The sequence below is a fragment of the Myotis daubentonii genome, chromosome 16, assembly GCF_963259705.1.
Source record: "Myotis daubentonii chromosome 16, mMyoDau2.1, whole genome shotgun sequence".
In the NCBI taxonomy this organism is placed as follows: Eukaryota; Metazoa; Chordata; class Mammalia; order Chiroptera; family Vespertilionidae; genus Myotis; species Myotis daubentonii.
This window is the reverse complement of record NC_081855.1, coordinates 5,201,928-5,228,761: the sequence shown is the minus strand read 5'-3', so window position 1 is coordinate 5,228,761 and position 26,834 is coordinate 5,201,928. Positions and strand designations below refer to the sequence as shown.

General features: G+C 41.6%; 1 protein-coding gene across 7 annotated transcripts in view; it reads right to left on the bottom strand.

Annotated features, from left to right (window-relative positions):
• SPECC1 (sperm antigen with calponin homology and coiled-coil domains 1) overlaps positions 1–26,834 on the bottom strand; it is a 184,632-nt gene that overhangs the window by 67,094 nt on the left and 90,704 nt on the right. For 3 of the 7 annotated variants that reach the window (XM_059668459.1, XM_059668460.1, XM_059668461.1), the window contains 3 exons: positions 19,191–19,398; positions 10,265–10,338; positions 9,705–9,883 (listed from right to left, as the gene is read on the bottom strand). In XM_059668459.1, coding sequence (XP_059524442.1) covers positions 9,705–9,883; positions 10,265–10,338; positions 19,191–19,398 — 461 coding nt within the window. Of the gene's footprint in view, positions 1–3,227; positions 4,537–4,668; positions 4,870–6,586; positions 7,074–9,704; positions 9,884–10,264; positions 10,339–19,190; positions 19,399–26,834 lie in introns of those variants that run through there. The other 4 variants (XM_059668462.1, XM_059668466.1, XM_059668465.1 and 1 more) reach the window with 4 other exon arrangements.

Genomic DNA, 26,834 nt, shown 5'->3' with positions numbered 1-26,834 from the left:
AAAAATACTACCAATATTTATTTTGTTGCTCTTATTTTTATGCAGTAATATGCTCTTAGGAAGTGGCAATCCATACCTGAGAATGACAGACAGCTGTAGGCAAGGTCACTTATGCAGGAACACAGGGCAGGAGATGTATTCCCCATGCACCATGTCATCTCACTGACTGCTGGTCTACCTTATATATCTTCCATTATAATTTAAATATATACATATATACATATATGTGTATATATATATATGTGTGTGTGTGTGTGTGTGTGTGTGTATATATATGCAATTATGTCTGTATCTTTCATTTTTTAAAATGTTACCTAATCTCTAATTCATTGCTCTCCTTGTTTGGTTATAGAACAGTCTATAAATGTTGGTTTACTACAGCACTTCTTCCTCATAAAGGACACCACTTTGTGTTATCTATTTTGATCTAAGAACACATGAGCTCTTATAAGTAATTACTTTTAAAGTATTCAAAGGTTAATTATGTTTGGGAAATGTCACATTGCCCCACTGCTACCTTCACAACTGGAGTGAATGCCTATAGAGACCAGTCATGTCAATCACATGTCCACACAGGTCTTTCCCGCAGTGCGGGCCTTTCCGGGGCTACGGACTGACATCCCTCTCAGCTTCCAACTAGACGCTTCGCCACCTGATGTTCTGCTCCTTCTATGTCCTGCCTTCGTGCCTTTGCTCACTCTGTGCCTGTGCCCGAAGTGCAATTTTCTCAAAATGTTTCTTATTGTTATGCACTAAACAAATCTAAAAGATGTTTGTAGCTCCAGAGTGAAAACAAATTAGTAAGTATTCAGTCTCTCAGGTGTCAAACAATGTCTTGATTTTCACTTTTGAATTTCAATATAAGTATACATATGACAATAAAAACAAACAGGGTAAGATGATAATCTACTAGTAAACACATGCATCTTAATCTCCAACCCCAACAATAAGAACCCAAGAAATATATCATAAAAATCCTTCATCAGTATTGGATACTACGGAAAAATATCTACTCCCCCTAGGCTTTGAAGAATTTCTGCTACGTAGAGAATAAGGTGGAAAATCTGGAAAGAAAATACTAAGGGTTTACTAGTATCTCCAATTCCCTTTCAAAGAAAATAAAGATATGGGTAAACCCTGCGCATGTCCCCTATACCAGGGGCCAGGGCTGGGCGCAGCATGGATGCCCAGACAGCATGCAGAGCATTCTTCCTGCAAAGGATCAGTGACGTTCAGATATGACTGTCCTCGGAGACCAGGGCTGGTTGATTCCAGGCACAAAGGGCAAAGCAGGAAGGGCAGATGGGGAGGAAAGCCACAGCACATGTCCTAAAACAACAGCAGGCCAAGTAAGACGAGACTGAGAAAGTTGGCTCCCACCTTCTTTTGTCACCAAACAGAAGATACTGGACATGAGCGAATGTCCACCCGTGCGCACCTGTTCCTCTGTGCTTGTCTAAGCTCCTGGGTCTCTGACATGTAACACAAACTTACCCAGTTGAAGGCAGAAGAAGCTCCTTTAAAGGAGTCAGGCACAATGCACAGGCAAAAATAAATGAAGAGAATAACTGAACCGAAGAGATATTCATACATTTACGACAGGAAACAGAATTAGACACTTGATAGCACCTGCCTCAAGAACACAATGAAATTCCAGGAAATAATAAACTGAAAGGAAAGAATTTAAAAACGATATCAGCAATTTAATAATTGCATTATAATATTTTAAAGTAGAACCAACTCAAGAGAAAAAGAAATGAGGACATATTGGAAAAATCTCTCTGAATATATATGACATGAACAATGTGAGGTGGCATTTCAGTCAGTGGGCAAAGGACAACTACTGCACGCCTGGCTGTCATGTGCAAGGAAAAGACCTCCACCTCGCACCACTCAGCAAGCAAAGAAAGATAAAATGTGTGTGTGTAGAAAATAGGAGAGGAAAAGGTAATAGTCTATCTGTACATGGTTAGGGTGGGGGAAATCTTACACAGAAACAAAGTCCAGTAAAGAAAAGCAGTAATGGAAAATACCGACAAACTATTACATAACAATATAAAATTTTCCATGAAAAAGATAAAGCCAAAATACCCAAACTGCAAGGGGATAAACACCTCCCTCCCCACCCCCACCTATAAAACAATCAGCGTAAGTGTTAAACTAGCAATTCTCAAAAGAGAAATACAAATGGCTGCCATATGAACACATGCTCAGAGAAAGGTGAACTGAAGTGCTAGAGAGAGAGCGCTCTTTGCGCACCCTATTGGCAAGAATCAAGATGAGAACTACTTGCCGCTGGGGCTGTGTGTAAACAGGCACTGGCATCAGGAGTAACGTGTCCCCAGTCTCAGGTAAGCTATCTGGCGCCGTCTATTAAAATGGAAGGTGTGCGCATTCTCTAAGGCAGCAGTCACACTTTCAGGAACCCATCCTCTCACAATAAAACCCAAGTCTAGAAGGCTACGTGAATAAGGATGGTTACAGTATTATTTGGAAAGAAAAAAACCTGAAAATATAACCCTGATGTTCATCAGTATGACAGTATTTGAATATTCTAGGGCACATCCAACGCCTGGGATTCCATGCAGTTATGCCAACCTGAAAGGATGCCCACAATACATGTGCTAAGTGAAACGTGAACGTCCAGAGTAATGTAGATACAATCCCATTTTTGTAAAAAATACATCAATTAACAATATGTGTGTGTATGTGTATGTATATTCACGTGAGTAAAGTGGGAAGTAAAGAAAAATATGTACTGTGAACACTGATTACCTTAGAGGGTGGTACTAGAGGGCAAGAAAGATTAACATTTTTCTTTATACATCTCCATTTTGTTACCAGCATACCTAAATATTACTTCATAAGTAAGAAGAAATCCAATAAAGCACCAAAAGATGTTTTTAAATTTCAACAAAAATAAAACAAATCTAGACTTCAAATTTTATGTGATATATTTTCCAATAGTTTTGCTTTAAAAATAATTTATGTAAAATCAGTATTTTGCTCCTTGCTCTGTTTTAATAATAAAATCATGTAATAATGACATTCATATTTAAAATGAGCCTCCTGACTATAATTTGTATTGGAAGTCCAGCTTGCTGCCTCAAATTCTAGCTATCTGACGTGGCTTTAAAGTTCTGAAACTATGTGCACTAGAAAAGTGAGAACAAATGACTTTACAGGTCCTGTAGAAATGTGGCCAGTGATTTTTTAAAAAATCAGGCAACAGACTCTTCTAAATAGTCATTTATTTAGCATTTCATAAACGCTTACATATAAAAATATCCAGCAGACCCAGGAGTAGACAGAGCAAGACATGGGGTGCAAACACAGCTGGGCACTTGAAGTTGAGGTTGAACTTGTCTTACTGTTCAATGTGAAAACACTCGGCAAATGGATTTTATCTCATTCTAAGAATCCTCAATCTGAGGTAAAGCTCCCAATAGATACATTTCTATCCAGTAGGTCTCCAGTGTGACACCCACAACATCCTCCTGAGTTAGAGTATCCTGTTCCTGGTTTTCCTTGGATCAGATGAAACTCCTGTCTTCTGTGGATAAGGTAGCTGCTAACGACCCAACGCATCTGGACTGCACACGAGTTCCTCACATGAGAACTGCGGGTAGGATTTGCTGAACTGGTACAGATCTTCACAAACGTATGTACTTCCAAAAGTTTAAAATCACACTTTGAACTCTATGCTTCTGGATTTTAAAAGTCTTTAAGTTTCCAGAGTAAGTTTTATTCATGAGGCCTTGGTTGTAGTTGTTTCCAATTAGATTCCAATAAGCATTGTCACCGAAATAAGCTACTGGCTTAACTACGCTGTTTATTATCAACCAAACACCTACTACTGTTGAGCCCAGCAGGGAATATTGGAAATCAAACCGGAACTTGTGGGTGGCTTGTTTCAGATGCAGCAACGAAGTCAGACCCGGCCTGTGCCTGTGCCGGCTCGGCAAGCCTTGCTATGAGGAAAGGACTAACTTCAGAGTGAGATGTCACATAGATGGCTTCCTCTTGCCTTAAAGAGTGTTAATCCCAAGATTATCAGGCCATATTCAAAAGGAAGCATAGAGATAAACTCCACGGGGCGCACACGCCTGGTTCCTCGCATTCACCGGTGCCCTGCACCGGCTAGGCCACTGCTCCCTAAACACTAGCTGTGCATCGAAATGCTTTTCACAACAGACTCGTACTTTGGTCTTTGTGTGTGTGTTTTCAGAATTTCATTTTATGCTCCAAGTAAAAGCCTGCTGAATCTTCTGAGAAAAAGAGAAAAAAAGAGGGAAGAATCATCTTTGTGTAATGAGTTGACTCCAAAAAAGTAGAAAAAAAGGTTAAGAGACTTGACTGCAATGATTGTGTGTGAGAAACAGTGGGTGCTACGAGGAGACAGCGTGGCTCTATAAAGAGGTAATTTCTCCTCTACATGACTCCCCCTTTCAAAGAGCACTGGCTGTAGGTTCCCATCATGGCAGGGGCTGGGTCTTTCTTCCGTCAATGCTCTGCTAGCTGACAGAGACCATGGCGCTGTGGAAATAGAAATGGGAGGGGAAAGGCTGGTAAAGGAGCTGTTTAATGCCACATGACCTCAGTCTACAAATGTAAGTACCACAGCTGACGCTGTTCCCCAGGAGAGCTAACACCCAGAGCAGGACTGACCTGCTTGAGTTCCTGGTTCCAATACTCTTGGAAGTCAGGAGGCTTCAGACAGGGAAAATGCTAAAGACTTCACAATGCCACATGAGGCTCCTCCGCTAGCTCTTCACCCACAGACAGCTGTGCTGGGGAGGCGGAGGCGCCCAGGAAATCAAAGTCAGGCTCTCTGAAAGTCACAGTGACTCTGCTTCCCTCTACTGTCCGCTAGTCACGGCCGAAGAAGAAAAAGAGAAAAAGGTTTATTTTATTATTACAGCATAAAAACCCTAAAGGCCTTGGGGAAGCTCCTGTCCACACATTCCAAAGCAAATCTGTAAAGATGGAGGTTGGGGAGCAGGGAAGCAGACAGCTGTTTAGAATTCCTGGCTGTGCATCTAATGCCATAAACGTAAATTTAAGCTATGAAAAAATAAGTAGTCCAAGAGGGAAAGAATTCAGCTTGCCGGGGCACCAGAGGACCAGTTTCTGCACTGGCCGAATAAAATGCCGGAGGCTCCTGGCAATCAAAAGTACTAATGTGAGGCCTCAGAAACTGCTCAGGAATCTCCCTGGGAACTGGCCCCCGGCCCCCAGAGCCAGGCATGCTGCATCGAAGCATCTGCAGCAAGAGAGCTGGAAAGATAACTAAGTGACAAGACTCTACAGCTCCCTTTCAGAGACAACCACGGAGTCCTGGGCGAGCAGCTGACGCATTGCAGCTGTAACAACAACACAAAGGGCGGCACAGGCACACGGCTGACATCAGGGCAGAACACGTGCGCACACGCAGAGTTAAAAGCCAATCCCAGAGAGTCTGGCGGTGATATGCAGCCATGCTGCTCGCGGAGAGGTGACAACACGAGAACAAGTGTACAAGCTAAGTGGTGCACACACATTTTGAATCGCAGACAGGCTGTTTTAGAAACGGACACAGTTAATTAGGCACAGATGTACAGTGTTTTCCATGACCTTTTTGAGACGTCTGCCATGGGTGCTTATTGGTGTCTTATGATACACAGTGAAAACCGAGGAAGTCACCCTAAGACCAATGGTCTTTGCTGAGGGACCCCCTGGGCCTTCCCCCGCTGCTGTTGAGGGCCGTGTCACGTGCTGCCATCGACAATGACTTTCTGTAGAAACACTGCGTGTGGCCCATCAAGTCCTTAAGTCGCGCTGCATGCATGTTCTCTGTCTGCCAGGCCCCAGGACTCAACGTTTCAGGGAAAAGGTTCGATGTTTTAATTTCAAGGAAAGTTTTCACTTCAGTGTCTTTCTCTTAATGGTTCAAAATGGAAAGAAGCCAGAGTTGAAAAGTTATTTATTATCTTTCCTCCATTAATTTGTACATGTCCAACAAAACACATCACTTGCAGATCCATGAAAACTATCCTGGCTTTTCCAATTTCTGGAAGAGAAAGACGAGGTCCACAGCCCAGCTGGGCTATGGAAATGCCACCGTGGCAAGGGGGGTCCAAAGGACTGCGCGGGAAGGAAGTGCTGCGGGCACCTGACTCTCAGCTGACCGATACTCTCAGGAACAGCAGAGCCTACGGGGCCTTAAAAACAACCTGCTGTTATCTCCTCGCTTAAGAGAGGAAGGAGCTGGGTCTGGGAAGGAAACCTTGCCAGTTGGTGGCAAAGAGGAGGCTTGAACCTCATTTTCCCGTATACCTTAGCATCAGTTATTCTGACTCCAAAAAATACCTTTGAAAACCCAATAGGACTGATGATGATCACTAATGAGCTAAGTTTTCAAACTATCTAAAATGCAAAACTACTTAATAGTCCACTTTGTCTAGTTATTGAATTCTTGGTAATAAATACGAACTTCATTTGCCCTCCCACTAGCCTAACAATCTTCCCTCAAATGCCTGTATATGCAAATGAGGATGTAAATCAGTGAGTTCTGTGTTATGATCAAGGTGCTTTCAGATGCTCTTACCTTCTCTTGGTCGCACTTGGGAGACCTCGTCAGAGAGTTTTCTGCAATTCTTTGGCTGTGCCTGAACCAAGAATGACTTTTGAGTTCTCATTAGATGACTGTCAAAGTCAAATTGCCTTTCAGTCAAGAACCATCAGTCAAGAAGGGAACACTATGTCACTTCAGGACCTTTGAGGGTATGAGTTGGTTTCAAGTCTTGATCAAGTGGTAGGTTTAGGAAGTGGCTGAGCCATCAGCGAGTAGTAACTTTCAAATCAAACAGTCAACTCTTTAGAAGGGGCAGCTTGCAAGAGAGGCGCAGAATCAGACAAGAGACCAGCCCTGGCAGTTGTCTGAAGTGCTGCCCAATGCAGTGATCGGCAAGCACACACTGAAGCCTACAGGGTTTCAGTAATATGCCATGTCTGGATTGGTGTGATTCTAACGTGTGAAATGTTTTGCAATAAGGCATTAAACTGCTGGACTTTGGAGGTAGGTTTGCAAATCACTGGAAAATCAAAAGAGAAACATATTGTGTTAAAAAAAAAAAAGTGACCCTAAGTTTGAAGATGTCGGATACAGCATATGGAACACTAAATTGTCAAGATGCATGCCAACATGTCCTGTGATATCAGGGTTCAAGTTGAATAACTGGGGCTGCAACTTAGAGTCTATGTTAGAAACGCAGCATCTCAGCACGATCTCCCTCTCAGGAGCATGCCTGCTCCTTTCCCTCCCCTCTTCCTTCCCCACGGGCATGCATCTCCTAAACTATAAGGCAGCAGCCGCCAACCTTTCGGACCTCAAGGACCATCAGTGGTCCGTGGACCACCGGTTGGCAACCACTGCTCTAAGGGACTCCATGAGACTTGTAACCAGGGCAGCAATGGGCAGTGGCAGCTCACTCCTGAAGCTTTCTCTTACTCTCCAGTGGCTGACACAGCCCTGCCTTGGCTCACTTTTTCCTGCAATGTTTCTGGAAAGCCAGAGCAGCCCTGCCTCGTCTCTTTTCTCTTGTTTTCTCTACCCTAGGCCCTTCCTTGTTCCCCAGCTTAATAACGTCCTCTCAAAATCACCTGAACGCATGTAGTGAAATCTTTCCTGCACAAAGTCAAGAACTCACACACTCCAGGCCGGCCCGAGGTCAGGTCCTTGCTTGGTAACATTTTCTGATGACCCAGATGGACCTTGTTTCTGGAGCCTATGCAGCCCAGCTGGCTCACTCCTACCACCTCCTTCACCTTCAACTTCATCAGTAACAACTGGTGCCATTTTGGCATCAAGACCACAGGTACCATACAGTGCCATAACTCAGATCACCTATAATTTACCTGAGCACCTGATGACATCACCAGAGATAGTTAAACTGCAGATAAAGAGGATCTATCAGATTTCACTGCTTGCTTTCATTCCAACAAAAGAAACTTTGTCTTACATAAAAAAATTTTCTTGACTGAAAATCTTACAAACTCAGAAACTAGTTTATAATTTGTTCTGACCATTAACCTTTGTTTTTATTCTTCTGTTTCCATAAGCATATCTCTTATTAAATACCTGGCTGCTTGTTTAAAAAAAGAAAAGAAATGTGGCATCTCATACGATAACACCAACTCAAGACTTGTCTTTTACCATTTATCTTTAAAGTGATGTACAAATGAAGTGATGCAAGTTACAATTTTGCCCCTCTTCCAAAAACACACAATATAAACCAAAACAAATGGACAAATAAAGGAAACACAAAAGAAAACTAGAATGACCTCAAAATGTTTCAATAGGGAACTCGATGAAATCTAGTTTTCCTATTCTTCTCCCTCAACTTAAAATTCACACGCTATGGTGGCCAGAGAGTATAGGCGTGACTATAAAATGATCTTGATTTTCAAAAGTGAACTGTGAAATCAGCTACACATATTAATCCTTCTCTTAGAGGCTATTTCATAGAAAAGTCATAAACAAAAGAATGAGGGATTGAAGCAAGTTTGGTAAGAGAATCAAAATGGAATTCTGAGAAAATCTATTCTTTACAATGTCATAAAATTCGTAACATATCAGACTCAAAATCTAGCCAATGAACAACCTCCTGATCCTGAAAACATAGGAAAAGGGCAAACCGTACAATCAGCATTCATACCTACTAACTTTCAGTTTAAAATACACTTGAGCCCAGCCAGCATGGCTTAGTGGTTGAACATCAACCTATGAACCAGGAGGTCATGGTTCGATTCCTGTTCAGGGCACATGCCTTGGTTGTGGGCTTGATCCCCATTAGAGGGAGTGCAGGAGGCAGCTGATCAATGATTCTCTCTCATCATTGATGTTTCTATCTCTCTCCCCCTCTCCCTTTCTGAAATCAATAAAAATATATTTTAAAAAATACTACATTTGGGAGACATCTGAAAATTCAAAATCTTTTCTTAATATTCAATAATTTCAAAGTCAAGGACATTTATTCCTGATTGGGGAAATATAACACTGCATTAGTTAAAGCCCAAAATATTACTTATAATCTTGTTTGTAAACCATTTAAATTTTAACCATAATTAATGTTAGGAATGCCTCCCTCTGACATTCTGTTGTTAAAGCTTTCTGGAACCATACACTGTGTGATTTCCCTCCCTCAAGAACAGAAGCGAGAGTCATATATCAGCCAGATGTGTTTTCCACGCTCATTCTTTTTAACGAAGTGGCTTGTTTCAAAGGCTTTCTGAGGCAGCCTGCAGATGCTGATGCTGCCCTGGGCCAGGAAGAGCGAGCCCTGCATCTGGCGACACTTCCCACCGCACCGAGTGAGCCAGGCAGGTGCTGCCGCAGCTGCTGAGGTGTGCGCGTCCCAGCACTAACAGGCACTAGACCTCAGGAGCATCCTGGGCGTGACTTTTAACCTTTTAGCCCAGGAGATACTGGGCTAGAGCTTCTGTACACGTGTAAGTGAAGAGCTTTCTCAACACCTTAAGCCAGAGAACGGCAGAGACCAGTACAGGAAGGAATGTTCCCGGGTGTGCATGGCAGTAGAGGTAGACAAGGAAACAACTTCAGCACAGAGACATAAAGCGTCACGGAGGGCCGTGCAAGGTGGTTAGTGAGAAGCCAAGCACTGTCCGGGAGCCCTCAGACTCGGGTGCCCCCACTCATGACCGACCTGCCGTGGCCCTGCATGTCCCCCAGCTCCTTCTGCAGCCTCGCGTTCTTCTCCTCTTCCTCCAGCAGCCTCCTCTTCACAGCGCGCAGCTCCTGCTGGGCCTCACACTTGATGTCATTGGCCACCACCACCGCCGTCTGCAGGTCCGCCTGGAAGCGCCTCCACTCCTCGGTTTCCTCCTGAGAATGCCAGAGCCCCCACGCACATCAGACGCCCACCAGGGATGGCACCCTGGCGGGGGCTCCGGATCCCCCGTGCCCAACACTGAGAAAGACCAGCTCAGCAGTCTTAGTGAGGCGCTGGCATCTCACTACAGGGAAAAGGCACAGGTGGGAGTTGGGCCTTCGTGCTATCAGAGTTCTCCATCCTGAAACTGAATGGTCACTTTAGTTTTACTTCCTGCCAACACTAACCTGGGCCCATGCCATGGAAATGCACTATGAAAAAACAGGCTAGGCTAGCGAGAGTAATCAGGGTATTTTTCAAAGGTTTCCAAACCTAAAGGGGATTCCGGTAAAGTGGTGGAGAAGGCCCCCATCCCTGCTGTAACCACATCTCACCTTTATCTGCTTAGTCAGAGCCTTTAGCTGCCTCTCCAGGTCTGCTTTCTGTTCCTCCAGCTTCATCACACTGCCTAGGAGCAAAGAAGTCAGAGCGCGGTTGGCAGAGTTGTGAGACTCTTGGGAAAAGGTAAGCAAAGGAGCAGCTCCGGATTTGCAACAGGCGCTAAAATCCACCCACTCTACTGTGAATCCCACCCTCAGCACCTGAACACTGGGAGCCAGAAGCAGGAGGTTCTTCTAAAAGAGAGCACGGGATGAACTGAAAAACACGTGGGTTTTGGTTAGGTTACACCCAGGTGACAGGCGCTGTGGGAAGACCTACAGCTCCTCACACTTGTTACCCTCACCGTGGCCTCCCTGAGTTCTGTACACATCATCCTGAATGTCCTCACGCTGTGAGGCTTCTGGTAACAGACAGAGGAGACGACTAGTTAGTACCGTGGTGCCTTTCAGGCCCATTTCTAGAGCTGCAGTTCTTAATCACAGTGAAACCTCAGAGTCACTTGGGAAGCTTTTCAAAAGCACAGACGTTCAAGCCGCAGACTCTGACCATGGAGTTGGAATCCCCAGGGCAGAGGAATGTGGGTGTGTGTATTTTCAGAGCTTTCAGTGACGTGACTACCTCTCCCTCACTCAGAACATCTTTAGCTCCCTACTCGGTCTCCAGTTCTCTCACGTTACTGTCAGAGTCTTTTCACTTTGGATCTGATCATGTCCTCTACCTAGTCACAATCCTTCAATGCTTCCTCAGGATCCACTGAAGAGCAGCAGTTGTCTATTAAGAATATGAATCAGAATTACCAGAGAAGCTTAAAAAGTCCCACAGGTTCAGGTCCTCCCCCAGAAATTCTAATTCAGCATGTGAGGCCCAAGAATTTGTGTTTGGGTCAGTGCTGCAGAACGAGAAAATGCTCCTTAATGTTTTAGTTCACTTTTCTGTCCATTTCTTTCAAGGATCTTAGGAGGAGGAGTGACTATCCTTGGCTGGGTTTGTGTGTCCCTGGGCCTCCTAGTGAAAAGACATCTTAGAAATACCTTAATATCCCTGATAGAAGCTAAAAAGTTTCTTAAAGATGCATGGTCTGTGTTACTGCCTGCTTGCATCTGTGATGATACAGGTGCAGGGAGTCTGCCTGACATGTGTTCTGGACATTAATTACATGCTTCTTGCTTGGTGTGCCTGTGCTGACTTCGAAGGATTTGGGACAACACAACCGAATTCTCAACAGCAGTGTATCACGAAACACCAGCAGTGCAAAACCAAACCAAACCGGACTGCTCTTTGACTTTCTACTTCCCAAGTATGATGCTGTTTGAAATACACACTGACCACTGACCAGGGTGCTGGGCCTTCTGCTGCATTCTCAAGCATGACTACTGAGGACAGCCTGAAGGCACTGACCCCAGATGGCCATGCTCTAGAGTTCTACCACGTGTCAGTTCTAATGAACACTGGACTCGACACTCCCCTTAATCAAGCAGAACTATATACAGTCAATTCTCATCATCTGTTAGTTACACAGAGGTGCCATGCAAACCCAATGAGGAAATATTAAACTACTAGAGGCCCAATGCACGAAATCCGTGCACTCAGGGGGGTTCCTCAGCCCAACCTGCGCCCTCTTGCAATCCAGGAGCCCTTGGGGGATGTCCGACTGATGGCTTAGGAGCAGCCATCAGTCGGACATCCTTAACACTGCTGCAGAAGCAGGAGAAGCTCCCACCACCACTGCTGCGCTCGCCAGCCATGAACCCAGCTTCTGGCTCAGCGGCATTCCCCCTGTGGGAGTGCACTGACCACCACAGGGGGCACCTCCTGTGTTGAATGTCTGCCCCCTGGTGGTCTGCTCATCATAGTGACCGGTGGTTCTGCTGTTTGGTCAATTTGCATATTAGCCTATTATTATATAGGATTGCTTCAACAGGAAATACAGGGTTAAGGTCCTGTGAGCCTCTGGTCACATTTTCATAAAATGAAATGCTATTTGTGTTTTATTTACTTACTTATTTATATCTGTATTGTTGAAAGTATTACATATGACCCCCCTTTTCCCCAATGAACCCTTATAGCACACCTCCATCCCCCACCCCAGGCCTTCACCACCCTATTGTTTGTGTCCCGTGGGTTATGCATATATGCATACAAGATCTTTGGTTGATCTCTCCCCACCCACCCACCCTCCCCTGCCTTCCCTCTCACATTCCACAGTCTGTGCCATGTTTCCATGGCTCTGGATCTATTTTGTTCATCCATTTATTTTGTTCATTAGATTCTACATATGAGTGAGATCATGTGATACTTGTCTTTCCCTAACTGACTTATCTGACTTAGCATGATACTCTCCAAGTCCCTCTATGCTGTCTCAAAGGGTAAGAGACTCTTCTTTTTTTACTTCTGCATACTATTCTATGGAGTAAATGTCCCACAGCTTTTTTATCCACTCATCTGCTGATGGGCACTTGGGCTGTTTCCAGACCTTAGCTATTGTAAATTGTGCTGCTATGAACACAGGGGTGCATACATTCTTTTTGATTGGTGTTTTGGGTTTCTTAGGATATTCCTAGAAGTGGGATCACTGGGTCAAATGGCAGTTTCATATTTAATTTTTTGAGGAAACTCCATACTGTTTTCCATAATGGCTGCAATAGTCTGCATTCCCACGAGCAGTGTACCTGGGTTCCCTTTTCTCCACATTCTCACCAGCACTTGTCATTTGTTGATTTGCTGATGGTAGCCATTCTGACAGGTCTGAGATGGTACCGCATAGTCGTTTTAATTTGCATCTCTCGGATAATTAGTGACTTTGAGCATTTTTTTTTCATATGTCTCTTGGCCATCTGTATGTCCTCTTTGGAGACATGTCTATTTAGGTCCTTTGCCCATTTTTCAATTAGATTGTCTTCCTTTTGTTAAGTTGTATGACTTCCTTATATATTTTGGATATTAACTGTTTATCAGATGTATCATTCATTGCCAGATATGTTCTCCCATACGGTGGTTTCTTTTTATTTTGTTGATGGGCTTTGTTTTGTTTTTGTTTTGTTTTTTGCTGTGCAGAAACTTTTTATTTTGATGCAGTCCCATTTATTTTCTTCTTAGTTTCCTTTGCCCTAGGAGATGTATCTATAAACATATTGCTATGAGAGGTGTCTGAGATTTTGCTGCCTATGGTTTCTTCTGGGATTTTTATGGTTTCATGACTTACATTTCAGTTTTATATCCATTTTGACTTTACTCTTGTGTATGGTGTAAGTTGGTGGTCTAGTTAAAATTTTTTCCATCTATCTGTCCAATTTTCCCAACACCATTTATTGAAGAGACTCTCTTGACTCCCATAGTCTCTTGCCTCCTTTGTCAAATAATTGAGCATAATAATTTGCTTGGGTCAATTTCTGGGTTCTCTTTTCTGTTCCATTGCTCTATATGCCTATTCTTATGCCAGTTATAGGCTGTTTTGAGTACAGTAGCTTTGTAGTATAATTTGAAATCTGGCAATGTGATTCCTCCATCTTTGTTTTTCTTTCTCAAAATTGCTGCAGCTATTCGGGGTCTTTTTTTGGTTCCATATAAGTTTTTAGAGTATTTGTTCTAGCACTGTGAAATATGCCATTGGTATTTTAATAGGGATTGCATTGAATCTGTAGATTGCCTTGGGTAGTATGGACATTTTAATGATGTTGAGTCTGCCAATCCATGAACATGGAATATTCTTCCACTTGTTTATGTCTTCCTCTATGTCTATTTTCAATGTCCTCTAGTTTTCTGAGTACTGGTCTTTTACCTCCTTGGTTAAGTTTATTCCTAAGTATCTTAATTTTTTTGTTGCAATGGTAAATGGGGTTGTTTAATTTCTCTGAGAATTCATTATTGGTATATAAAAAAGGCTATCGATTTTTGAGTGTTGATTTTGTATCCTGCTACATTGCCAAATTCATTTATTCAATCTAGTTTTGTTGTTGTTGAGTTTTTAGGTTTTTCTATGTACAATATCATGTTATCTGCGAATAATGAGAGTTTTACTTCCTTTTTTCCAATTTGGATGCCTTTTATTTCTTCTTCTTGTCTGATCACTGTGGCTAGGACTTCCAGTACTATGTTGAATAAAAGTGGTGAAAGCAGACATCCCTGTCTTGTTCTTAGGGGAAATAGTTTTAGTTTTTGCCCACTGAATATGATGTTGGGTGTAGGTTTGTCATATATGGCCTTTATCATGTTGAGATATGCTCCCCTACTCCTACTTTGCTGCGAGTTTTTATCAAAAATAGGTGTTGGATTTTTTCAAATGCTTTTTCTGCATCTATTGATATGATCATGTGATTTTTGTCTTTCAATTTGTTTATGTGATTTATCACGTTTATTGATTTTCAAATACTGTACCAGCCTTGCATCCCTGGAATAAATCCCACTTGGTCATGGTGTATGATCTTTTTAATATATTGCTGGATGTGATTTGCTAAAATTTTGTTGAGGATTTTAGCATCCATGTTCATCAGGGATATAAAGTCTTTCTTTGTAGTGTCTTTATCTGGTTTTGGAATTAGGATAATGCTGGCCTCATAAAAAGAGTTTGGAAGTGTTCCTTCCTCTTGGATTTTCTGAAATAGTTTGAGGAGTATAAGTGTTCTTTTTTTACTGTTTGGTGAAATTCCCCTGTGAAGCCATCCAGACCTGGGCTTTTGTTTGCTGGTAGTTTTATTTTTATTACCACTTCTATTTCATCAGTTGTTATTGCCCTATTCAGGTTTTCTGATTCCTACTGATTCAGTTTTGGGAGACCGTATTTTTCTACGAATTTGTCCATTTCATCCATATTGTCCAGCTTGTTGGTATATAGTTGTTCATACTATTTTCTTACAATCCTTTATATTTCTGTGGTGTCAGTGGTTACTTCTCCACTTTCATTTCTGATTTTATTTATTTGGGCACTCTTTGTTTCCTGATGAGTCTGACTAATGGCTTATCAATTTTGTTTATCCTTTCAAAAAACCAGCTCTTGGTTTCACTGATTTTTTATATATTTTTTAGTCTCTGTGTTATTTATTTCTGCTCTAATCTTTATTATTTCATTCCTTCTACTTAATCTGGGCTTTTCTTATTGTTCTTTTTCTAATTCTTTAAGTTGTATGGCTAAATATTTTATTGCTAATTTTTCTTGTTTTTTGAGGTAGGCCTGTAGTGCTATGAACTTCCCTCTTAGGACTGCTTGTGCTGTATTCCTGGGGATTTGGGGTTGTTGTGTGCTCATTTTCATTTGTTTCCCAGAAATTTTTTTACTTCTTTCTTGATCTCATTGGTAACCCAGTCTTTGTTTAATAACATGCTATTTAGCCTCCATGTATTTGAATGTTTTTCAGTGTTTTTACTGTAGTTGATTTCTAATTTCATTCCACTGTGATCCAAGAAGATGCCTGATATGATTTCAATTCTGAGACTTGTTTTGTGTCCTAACATGTGGACTGTCTTTGTGAATGATCCATGTGCACTTGAGAAGAATGTATATTCTGCTGCTTTGGGGTGAAATGTTCTATAAATGTTCAATTGAATCCATCTGGTTAAGTGTGTCCTTGTTAAGTTTTTGTCTGGAAGATCTATCCAGTGAAGTCAGAGGGGTGTTAAAGTCACCTACTCTGACTGTACTGTTGCCCATCTCTCCATTAAAGTCCTCTAGAAGATTTTTTAAATATAATTAGGTGCTCCTCTATTGGGTGCATATATATTTACCAGGGTTATATCCTCTTGTTGGATAGATCCCTTTAGTATTATGTAGTGACCTTTGTTGTCTGTTGTGATGACCTTCATTTTAAAGTCTATTTTGTCGAATATGAGTATTGTTATTCCAACTTTTTTTCTTCTATTTGCATGGAAATTTTTTCCCATCCCTTCACTCTCATCCTTTGTGTGTCTTTTGTTCTGAGGTGGGTCTCTTGTAGATAGCATACAGTTGAGTCATGTTTTTTTATCCATTCAGCTACCATATGCCTTTTGATTGAAGCATTTAATCCATTTACATTCAGGGTTATTATTGATAGGTACTTATTTATTGTTATTTTAACACTATATGCCTAGGTTTCTCTGTTTCTCCTTCTCATTAGAGCAGTCCCTTTGGCTTGGAGGTGATATACTCCTTTAGCCTTTTTTTGTCTGGAAAGCTCTTTGACTGACTATTTTGAATGATAGCCTTACTCGATATAGTAATCTTGGTTTCAGATCCTTGCTTTCCATTACCTTGAGTACTTGATGCCATTCCCTTCTGGCCTGTAGAGTTTGTGATGAGAAATCAGCTGACAGCCTTATGGGAAGCTCCTTTGTAGAATTGCTTTTCTCTTGCTGCCTTTAAAATTCTCTGTCTTTAATTTTTTTAAAAATATACTTTATTGATTTTTTACAGAGAGGAAGGGAGAGAGATAGAGAGTTAGAAACATCGATGAGAGAGAAACATCGATCAGCTGCCTCCTGCACATCTCCTACTGGGAATGTGCCTGCAACCCAGGTACATGCCCTTGACCGGAATCGAACCTGGGACCTTTCAGTCCACAGGCCAACGCTCTATCCACTGAGCCAAACCGGTTTTGGCACTGTCTTTAATTTTTGACATTTTAATTATGATGTGTCTTGGCGTGGGCCTGTTCAGGTTCTTCTTGCTTGGGACTTGCTGTGCCTCCTGAACTTGTGTGACTTTTTCCTTCACCAGGTTAGGGAAACTGTCTGCCATTATTTCTTCAAACATGTTCTCTATCCCTTGTTCGTTTTCTTCCTGGTACACTTATTATGTGAATATTGTTATGTTTGATACTGCCCCACTGCTCCCTTAAGCTGTCCAACTGTTTTTTAATTGATTTTCCTTTCTGGGTCTCTGAGTGGTTTTTTTCTACCCCGTCTTCTAATTCACTGATCCAATTCTCGGCTTCTCCTAATCTACTGTATATTCCTTCCACTGTGTTCCTTATTGGTGCTATGTCAGTCTTCATAGTTACTATATTTTTTCTCATGCTGTTGAGCCTCTTTGTCATCATTATTCTAAACTGTATGTCTGATAAATTTCTTATCTCCATTTCATTTAGCTCTTCTTCTGGAGAATTCTCTTGTTCTTTCATTTCAGGGTTCTTTTTTTGGCGGCCTGCTTGCGTTTGTGTCTGTGTATTAAGTAGATCTACTATGGCTTCTAATCTCTAGTACAGGACAATGTCAGACTCTGTTTGTGATTGACCCTGAGTACCCTGTTTGTAGCTATTAGCAATCCATAGCTTGTGGCATCCTCTGCTGGGACTGGGTGCCTTTGGAAAAGACCAAGATGTGCACCAAGGTCTGCTTTTGCTAGCCCTAGGCCCAGAAGGGAGCTATTTATGTTTTATACAATAACTTTGTTTGCCAGTGTCTTTGTTTAAAAAAAGCCCCTCCCATCAATGCTGGACACCTGCTTGCCCACATAACCCTTTTCCTGCATAAGAGGTATTTTTAAAAATTTCCCATAGCCTCCTGATCTGCAGAACCTGCCTCACCTGCAAGTTTTTAACTTTTCTCACTCACTGTGTTGCCCTTGAGCCATGCAAGCCTGCCAGCACCCACTGAGAAGAGTAGCCCTTTCCTGATCCTGGAAAATGTGATTACAAATTTGTCTGCTTTTTGCTTTACAGTAATGCTGTCCACTATGTTTTTTGTGTGTGGTTTTTAATTGGCTGTTACCGCATGAAGCTACAAATTTGGCGTTTTTCCACAGCTTCATCAAACACCACAGACTTTACTTTTAGCACCTTCTGGAGCAATCTCCTGTGCAGATTGGTGAACTTCCTCTAAGTTTTGGTTAACATTGAATGACTCAATGAACACTGCTGATTTGCTACGATTGAATTCACACCCAAGAGCACTAGAATCGGGTTTCAACAAAGAGGGCCTAACACACCTGTTTTCTCCACAAGATGCATCACAGCTTTTCTGCACCTTGGGACACTACACAGCATTTGGGGACTACACGTGGGGTTCATTTCAAACAGTGAAATCACTAACAAAAAGCACAAAAATGCAAAAATCATGGCACTAAGTAAACCATGAAAAAGACTTGTTTACAGTGGGAGAGGTGAAGTGAGAAGCTGTCACCAAGTTCAACCTGAGTTGGGGTGCACTTTGGGAGACTCAAATTTTCCACTGCCCTGCGCACGTCTGCAAATGACCGTGGAGGTGTCGCGAACTCTGATTTTGAAGTTATAAATAACTTTGGCAAGTGGGTGAACTCACAAATATGGATTTTATGAATGATCAGTTTGACCTATGCTATTTTTAGCAATGGTTAGTGTCACTAAAAGATCTATGCATTAACTCTTTTGTTACAAAAGCAAAACACATTAAATGAGATCACTTGATAAGACAATCTGGACAAAGCAGGCAATATTTGACTGATCACTTTTAAACATGTCTTCCTATTCAAAGCAGACAATGACTTTGTAAATAAGCCATATACTAGTGCCTCTTCAGTGACAAAATGGCCATCTTTTCCGTTATTTGATATCCTACCATCAATAGGACACATGCTGAAATGGTTTTCCGACACCAAGAGCACACACTGTTCAGATACTCTAACCATCTGGCACCCATCTTTTTAGCCATCAATCCTGAAAGAGGACACATTGTTATGCCTGACGAGTGTATCCAGCCGTGTGGCTCACGCACAGTATACCTAACACCCCACACTGTTGACTCACGTACAACAATCTTTTCTTCTACATCACCCAGTTTTCAACTTAGTTTAAGAGATTAATTATTCTGTCTTTTTAATTGCCATTCTTCTTAGGAGATTATAGAACATTCAAAAGAAAGGCTTTTCATATACATTCCTACATACCACCTCCCAGTTACCCACTGCTGCTGGTTTCTGTTATATCCTATCCACTCCTGATTGACATTTCATCAGGGCTTGATTTCACTTACTTTCTAGCTCACTGATGAGCTGATTATTATGTAACTTGACAGCTCGATGCTGTTCCACCTGATCTTCCAATTCAAATATGGTTTCCTTCATGTCTTTAATCTCTGCATCACTCTCTGACGCTTTCTCTTGTAGTTTTAGGCTGGTTCTGCTCAGCTGTTCTGCTTGATGATCACATATCTCCTTCAAGTAAGAATAATCCTTCTCCACCTAAAATAAAAGGAAAGTTCCCTGGTCAATGTAACAGGACAAAGTTCTCCACACATTAGCAGCAGGCTCCTCAACACAACAGCAGAGAAAGCGCTTGGAACATGCCACACCTGGCAGCACAGACACGGCCAAGGCTATAAATACGCAGAGAAATGTGATACCTACACAAGGACAAATGGGCGGATTCTGTACCCCTTTCATAAAGAAAGCTGCGCATACTTAGATATCCTCCTTTCAGGCATCTGGGCAAAGCAGCGCTTCACACTGGGAGGCTGGGGCGGCTGCCTTACCTCACATCTGCTGTGGAGCAGCGCCACCTGCTGGGAAGCCGGGAACGGCACCCTAAATCCTGACATCCCCAAATCTCTTTCACCATCAAATACTTGTGGCTACAGTGGTTTCTCTTAGAGTTATATAACATTAATGTCACAGAGAACACCAGTTGAAGGCACAGAACATAGAAATGTGCAGGCACCAGACAAAGAAAAGTGGCACAGCACAGAAACTCATTTTACCTTTTCAATTTTTAATCATTAAACATTTAAAATGTGCAGAAAAGCACCAAAAGTGATGAGATAACCATACAGACTTAACAATGGTGAAATTCTGCCAACATTTATTAAATCTTTTTACTTTAATAAGATTTGTTAAGACCTCAACTTTCTCCCACCCTAGAGAGCAATATGCATTATTCTAAAATTGGTGTGTGGTCATTCCTTCCGTGGTTTTTATACATAAAATTTTTACACAGATGATGTTACAGTATACTATACTTTTACAGTGTGTTGTATTATGCTGCATTATATTATATGGTAATGTGTTTTTGCCCTGTATTATACTATGTTTATTATGCTTTTATAACTTGTTTTTGAGATATATTCATACTGATATACATTGCTCTAGGTCACTACTGCAAATGCTGCACAGCATTCCACTGTCTGAATATACTAATTATTTTATTATTATGAACTGTCCCTCTTCTATAGTCTTTCAATTTCTATTACTAAATAGTTGTATATTTACCAGGTATCGTAAGCCTGATTGATACCTAACAGATTTTTTCCTACATCTGGAGGGGTTTCCATATACAATATGTTTTTTCCAATTGTATTTCATCTGCAAACCTTCTGGCTATACACTCTATGGAGACAGGGCCCTGTATGCTTTCTTCACCTTTCTATCCCCATGGACAGCCCTAATGAATTATCTGACAAATGAACAAACAGTGAAAGGAAGTATTGCACTGTTTTTCAATTGGGAGGTTGTGGGAAGAATAAAAAAGAAAGGGAAGGAGAGAGAGAATAAGAGAGTGCAACATGGGAAAGAACCAGAGGACATTGCCTACGTTAAGGGTGAGTATTTTCTGTGAAACTTGTTTCAATTATAAGGTGTGGTTCTGTGTCACAATACATGTCATTGTAGGTTGCTGTCATAAGTTTGAAAGCTACTGTAGTTCATGAAAATGACTAAGGGTGGGGACCTGGAGCCAGACTGCCCGAGTTTAAACTGCAATACTACCTGAGAGAGCTGAAGGGACAGCCACCAGGGTCCCCTGCTGAGTCCCTCTCCCACACGGCTCACAGACACCATCTTTCCTGGTGGAACACTCCCCTCCATACGGGGAATGCACTATCCCCCCCCCCCGCCCCCGCTCCAGACTCTCTGTCCTCCCACCCTGACAAGCTCACACCCTCTTGAAGAGTGAGCCGCCTGAACCCATGGTGTAGACTTTCTGGGAGGCCTCCTGAGGACAAGCTCAGGGGTATCAGAGACTGAGTTGTGTGTCTCTGGGGTGAGCCCCCCCCCCATGCTGGACAGCTGCTGCCCGCTCACAGGAGACCTACTAGCCCCATCCTCATGACCACCAGTGGCCCCCCACTGCCAAGCGTGCCATGCAGGGAGTCAGCTTGCTGTGGCCAGCTTGGGCCCTCGAAGTAGACTATCTTGAAGGCCCTCAAAGAGGGAGAGACTGAGCTGTGTGGCCCCAGGGAGAATACACCTTCCCTCGCAGCCCTCCCAGCACCACCATTCCTGTGCACAGCCCTCTCTCCATGCGGCCAAATCTTGGTCTCTTTGGGCCTGATGAACTCTGATGGCCCCACCCTGAGGACTCCCTGAGGCCTGTCCCACCACAAAGGTTGGCAGGCATCTGGTGGGTGGAGGCTGGTATGGTATAACCCAGAGACTTTTGCTGAGTTGCCTCAGTCCCAGCACTGGTACTAAGTTCAAATCTATTTCAATCGATGAACACCATTCGCCCCTACCTAGTGACTCACCAAGAACATACCTCATGTAACTCATGTACCACCAGAAGCTCTTTTAGTGACTGAGCTTGAGCCTAACAGGCAGCCGGCAAAGGAAGGCAGATCTCAGGGTGCCTTGGACCTTTTTGTTGACCTGTCCCCAGGCTCGCCACTGGTGGAAGCCGCCTTGGTGTGTAATTGCCCCTCCCATGTACAACCAGGCCCAGCAGAGGCAGCCACAAACTGGATTGCTCTGTAGCGCAAAACAAGCACTCGGGGCTAGTCACAGGCAGCACCTGACATTGACCTTCATTGGAGTCCCTCCTAAGAGGCCCCAGAACCAATATACCCAGTGTTGGGATTCAGACAACATCAGAACACAATGCAATTAGCTGCATAAACAGCACGTCCAAAAAAGGATCTCAGCACGTACCAGACTCTGATGGGGCAAATTCTATATCACCAGGTCAGTCCCCGCACAGCAGCTTGTACACTGTAGTCTGTGACAATCCTAATAGTTAGCCAGCCTAAAATCAACACCACCCACGGATGGGCCAACAGCAATCAAGACTCAACTACAAAAGGAGGGTTCACGTATCCCACAAAAGAAATATTCCTGGAGCACCCAGCTTAGGTGATGAGAGAGACTGCGGCAGAGTCCCACGGACACCTATTACCTAAGGCCCCAACCCAAGACTGAGAGGCATAGCAGATCTACCTAATACACAGAAACAATTACAGAAAGGCAGCCAAAATGGGAAGACAAAGAAACATGCCCCAAATGAAAAAAACACACAGGATAAGTCCCTAGAAAAATAACTAAATGAAATGGAGATAAGCAATCTACCAGATATAGACTTAAATCAATGGCTATAAGGATGCTCAAGGAACTTAGAGGAAGAATGGATGAGCTAAGTAAGAACATAAAATGATAGTAAACATAAAAAAAAAGACATAGAAACCATAAAAAAGAACCTGGCAGAAATGAAGAATATAACAGAAGGAATCAACAGCAGATTAGATGAAGCAGAATATTGAATCAGCAATTTGTAAGACAAGGTAGCAAAAAACACCCAATCAAAACAATAAAAAGAAAAACAAAATTTTAATAAGGCTAGTTTAAGAGACTTCTGGGACAACATGAAGGGTAACAACATCCACATCATAGGTACCAACACAAGAAGAAGAGAGCCAGGGATTGAAAACCTATTTGAAGAAATAATGGCTAAAAATTGCCCTAACCTGGAAAAGGAAAAAGACACACAAGTTCAGGACGCACAGAGTCCAAAACAAGATAAATCCCAAAAGGCCCACACCAAGAAACATCATAATTACAATGGCAAAAGAGAGAATCCTAAAAGCAGCAACAGAAAGGTAGTTAGTTAATTACCTACAAGGGAGCTCCCATATGACTATGAGCAGATTTTTTAACAGAAACTCTTCAGATCATAAGGATGTGGCAAGAAATATTCAAAGTGATGAAAAGCAAGGACCTACAACTAAGATTACTCTACCCAGCACAGCTATCATTTAGAATCAAAGGACAGATAAAGAGCTTCCTAGACAAGAAAAAGCTTAAGGAGTTCATCACCACCAAACCAGTATTATATGGATATTAAAGGGTCTTCTTTAAGAACAAGAAAGAAGAAAAAAAAGAGAAACATAGTTATAAAGAATAAAACAGCAATAAATATGAACCTAATACTAATTGCTTTAAATATAAATGGATTAAATGCTCCAATCAAATCCAGGGTAGCTGACTGGATAACAAAACAGACCAATATACACTGAGTAGCCAAATTATTATGACCACCTGCTGTTTGTAGGCAAATTAGCTATAATTTCGCGCTGAAGTTGCTAGAGGGCCAGACCATTATAAATAGGGAAAGGTGGTTGTTTACCACAACAGAAGAAGTGGTTTTTTTCTGAAGATATGAGTAAACAACATGATTTAACAGCCTTTGAATGTTAATATATATATATATATACTGAGTGGCCAGATTATTATGACCACCTGACATTTGTAGGCAAATTAGCTGTACACTGCATCGTATGGGATATGGAAGTCGAAGGCCTGTTCGAACACCTTTGCTGTCTGCAGTTACCAAGATAAAACATCTTCAATTCGCGCAGGAATACAAGGATTGGACAGTCGAGCATTGGAAAAAGTTTCCAGTTGCATCATGCAGATGGCAGAGTGAAACTTTGGCGGAAACAGCATGAAAGCATGCACCCCACATGCATGAGTACAACCCTTCAAGCTGGTGGGGGCAGTGTTATGGTTTGGGGCATGTTTTCCTGGCATGATTTGGGCCCTTTAATTCGTGTGGAACAATGTCTGAATAGCACAACATACCTAAGTATCGTTGCTGATCAGGTTCATCCTATCATGTTGATGGTGTATCCCAATGGAGATGGCTTCTTCCAACAAGACAATGCGCCATGCTACGGTGCTCGTATTATGCAGGAGAGGTTTCAAGAACATGAGGGAGACTTTACCTTGCTTAGGTGGCCCCCACAATCACCAGATCTCAATCCAGTTGAGCATTTGTGGGACGAAGTTAAAAGAGCCATCAGGCAGCTGGTTCCACAACCATCAAATCTCACAGAACTGGACAGTGCTATTCATCAGGCATGGTGTCAGATTCCTCGCATCACCTTTCAACATCTCGTGGAGTCAATGCCAAGAAGAATCACTGCAGTACTGAAGGTAAAAGGTGGCCCAACGAAGTACTGATGGGTTGGTCATAATAATCTGGCGACCCAGTGTGTGCGTGTGTATATGTGTGTGTGTGTGTGTGTGTGTGTGTGTGTATGCATCCCACGTTCAAAGGCTGTTAAATCACCTTGTTTACCCATATTTTCTGAAAAAAATCAATTCTGTCGTGGTAATCAACCTGCTTCCCTATTTATAATGGTCTGGCCCTCTAGCAACTTCAGCAGGAAATTATAGCTAATTTGCCTACAAACATCAGGTGGTCATAATAATCTGGCCACTCAGTGTATATGCTATCTATAAGAGACTCACCCCCCAAAAAAGATTAACACAGATTGAAAGTAAAGAGATGGGAAAAGATATTTGATGCAAATGGAAATGAAAAAAAAAAATCCTGTGGTAGCAATAACATCAGACAAAATAGACTTTAAAACAAAGGCTGTAATAAGAAACAAAGGACATTACATAATGACAAAGGGATCAATCCAACAACAGGATATAACCTTTGTAAACATTTATACACCCAACATACAAGCATCTAAATAGATAAAATAAATCTTAATGAACATAAAGGGAGAGAGTGGCAGTAATATCATAGTAGGGGATTTTAATAACCTACTGACATTAATGGATAGATTGATGTCACACGAAAAAAATAAACCAGGAAATAGCTGCCTTACACAAAACACTAGACCAGATGATATTTTCAGAGCGTTTCACCCCAAAGCAGCAGTACATACACATTCTTTTCAAGTGCACGTGGAATATTTTCCAGGAGAGACCATGTATTAGGCCACAAAACAAGTCTCAATAAATTTAAGAAGAATGAAATCATACCGAGCATCTTCTCCAACCACAGTGGTATGAAATTAGAAATCAATTACAGTAAACCCTCGATTCTGTGGACCTCAATTTAACGGACTTTGGATTTAGCAGACAAAATTTCCAGTCCATATGTCATATGTGAAAATTAACTCTATATTCATTTTAAAATGGTTTTAAACCACGATTTGCTTACAATCAAATTAACAGGTTATTTTTTGTTATTAATTCACTGTTATTTTTCATATGTTTTAGCGAATAGGCCATATGTTGGAAAAAACTAGTATTTCACTGACATAAATAAATATTACATAATCTACAACTACAGTCTACATATTTAAATCCAAGAGTTACCACTTGTAAACAATGTTTGGTGAACGATTAACATGTGAACATACCGCATCATGCACTACGAAAATTGGCTCTGTTGTCACGTGGCATTATTTTCTGCAGCAGTTTTAACATGTGCTGGCCATGTTCTGATGTGTGCTAAGCCACACCCCAGCTGTGGGCATTTGTTTACTTGCAGTGACTGATGAATGCACACATTTACTAGACCTATTCAGTATAAATTTAAAATTACAGTAATATAGGAAACTTTTCTGTGAAATTAAATACATATTTGATTTTAATTACACAAATGTGTTTACATAAGTAAAAACAAGTAAATAAACTAATTTGCCAATTTTTAACATACACATTTGGAAAACTAACTTTAGTATATCTTTTGGTTTTAACAGACACCTCCTCGCTAGAATTAGCCTTTTTATCAAGGTTTTACTATACCAAAAAACCAAAACAAAACAAAACAAAAAACCCACAAACACATGGAGGCTAAATAACATGTTACTAAACAATAAAAGGGTAAACAAGGAGATAAAGGGAAAAATAAACAAAAGATACCTTGAGACAAATGAAAAAGAAAACATAACAACACAAAATCTATGGGACACAGTGAACGCAGTCCTAAGAGAAAAATTCATAGCAATACAGGCCAACTTCAAGAAACAAAAACAATCTCAAATAAATAATCTACCCTTATACCAAAGGGAACTAGAAAAAAAACAACAAAGCCCAAAGTGAATAGAATGAAGGAAATAATATATATCAGAGAGAAAGTAAACAAAATGGAGTCTGACACACAAGTCAAAAGATCAGTGATATCATGAGCTGGTTCTGTGAAAAGAAATAAAATTCATAAACCTTTAACCAGACTCATCAAGAAAAAAAGAGGACCCAAATAAATAAAATCAAAAATGAAACAGATGCCCTAGCCAATTTGGCTCAGTAGATAGAGCACTGGCCTGTGAAACACAGGGTCCTGGGTTCAATTCCGGTCAAGGGCACACACCTTGGCTGTAGGCTCCTCCCTGGCCTGGGTCCTGGTCGGGGCATATGCAGGAGGCAACCAATCGATGTGTTTCTCTCACATTGGTGTTTCTCTCTGTCTTTCCCTCTCTCTTCTACTCTCTCTAAAAAAAATCAATGAAAAAATATCATCGGATGAGGATTAAAAAAAAAAAAAAAGGAAGACAACTGACACTTTAGAAATACAATGAATTATAAGAAATTACTATGGACAATTATATGCGAACTAATTAGGACAATCTGGAAGAAATGAATAAATTCCTAGAAACATACAAACTTTCAAAACT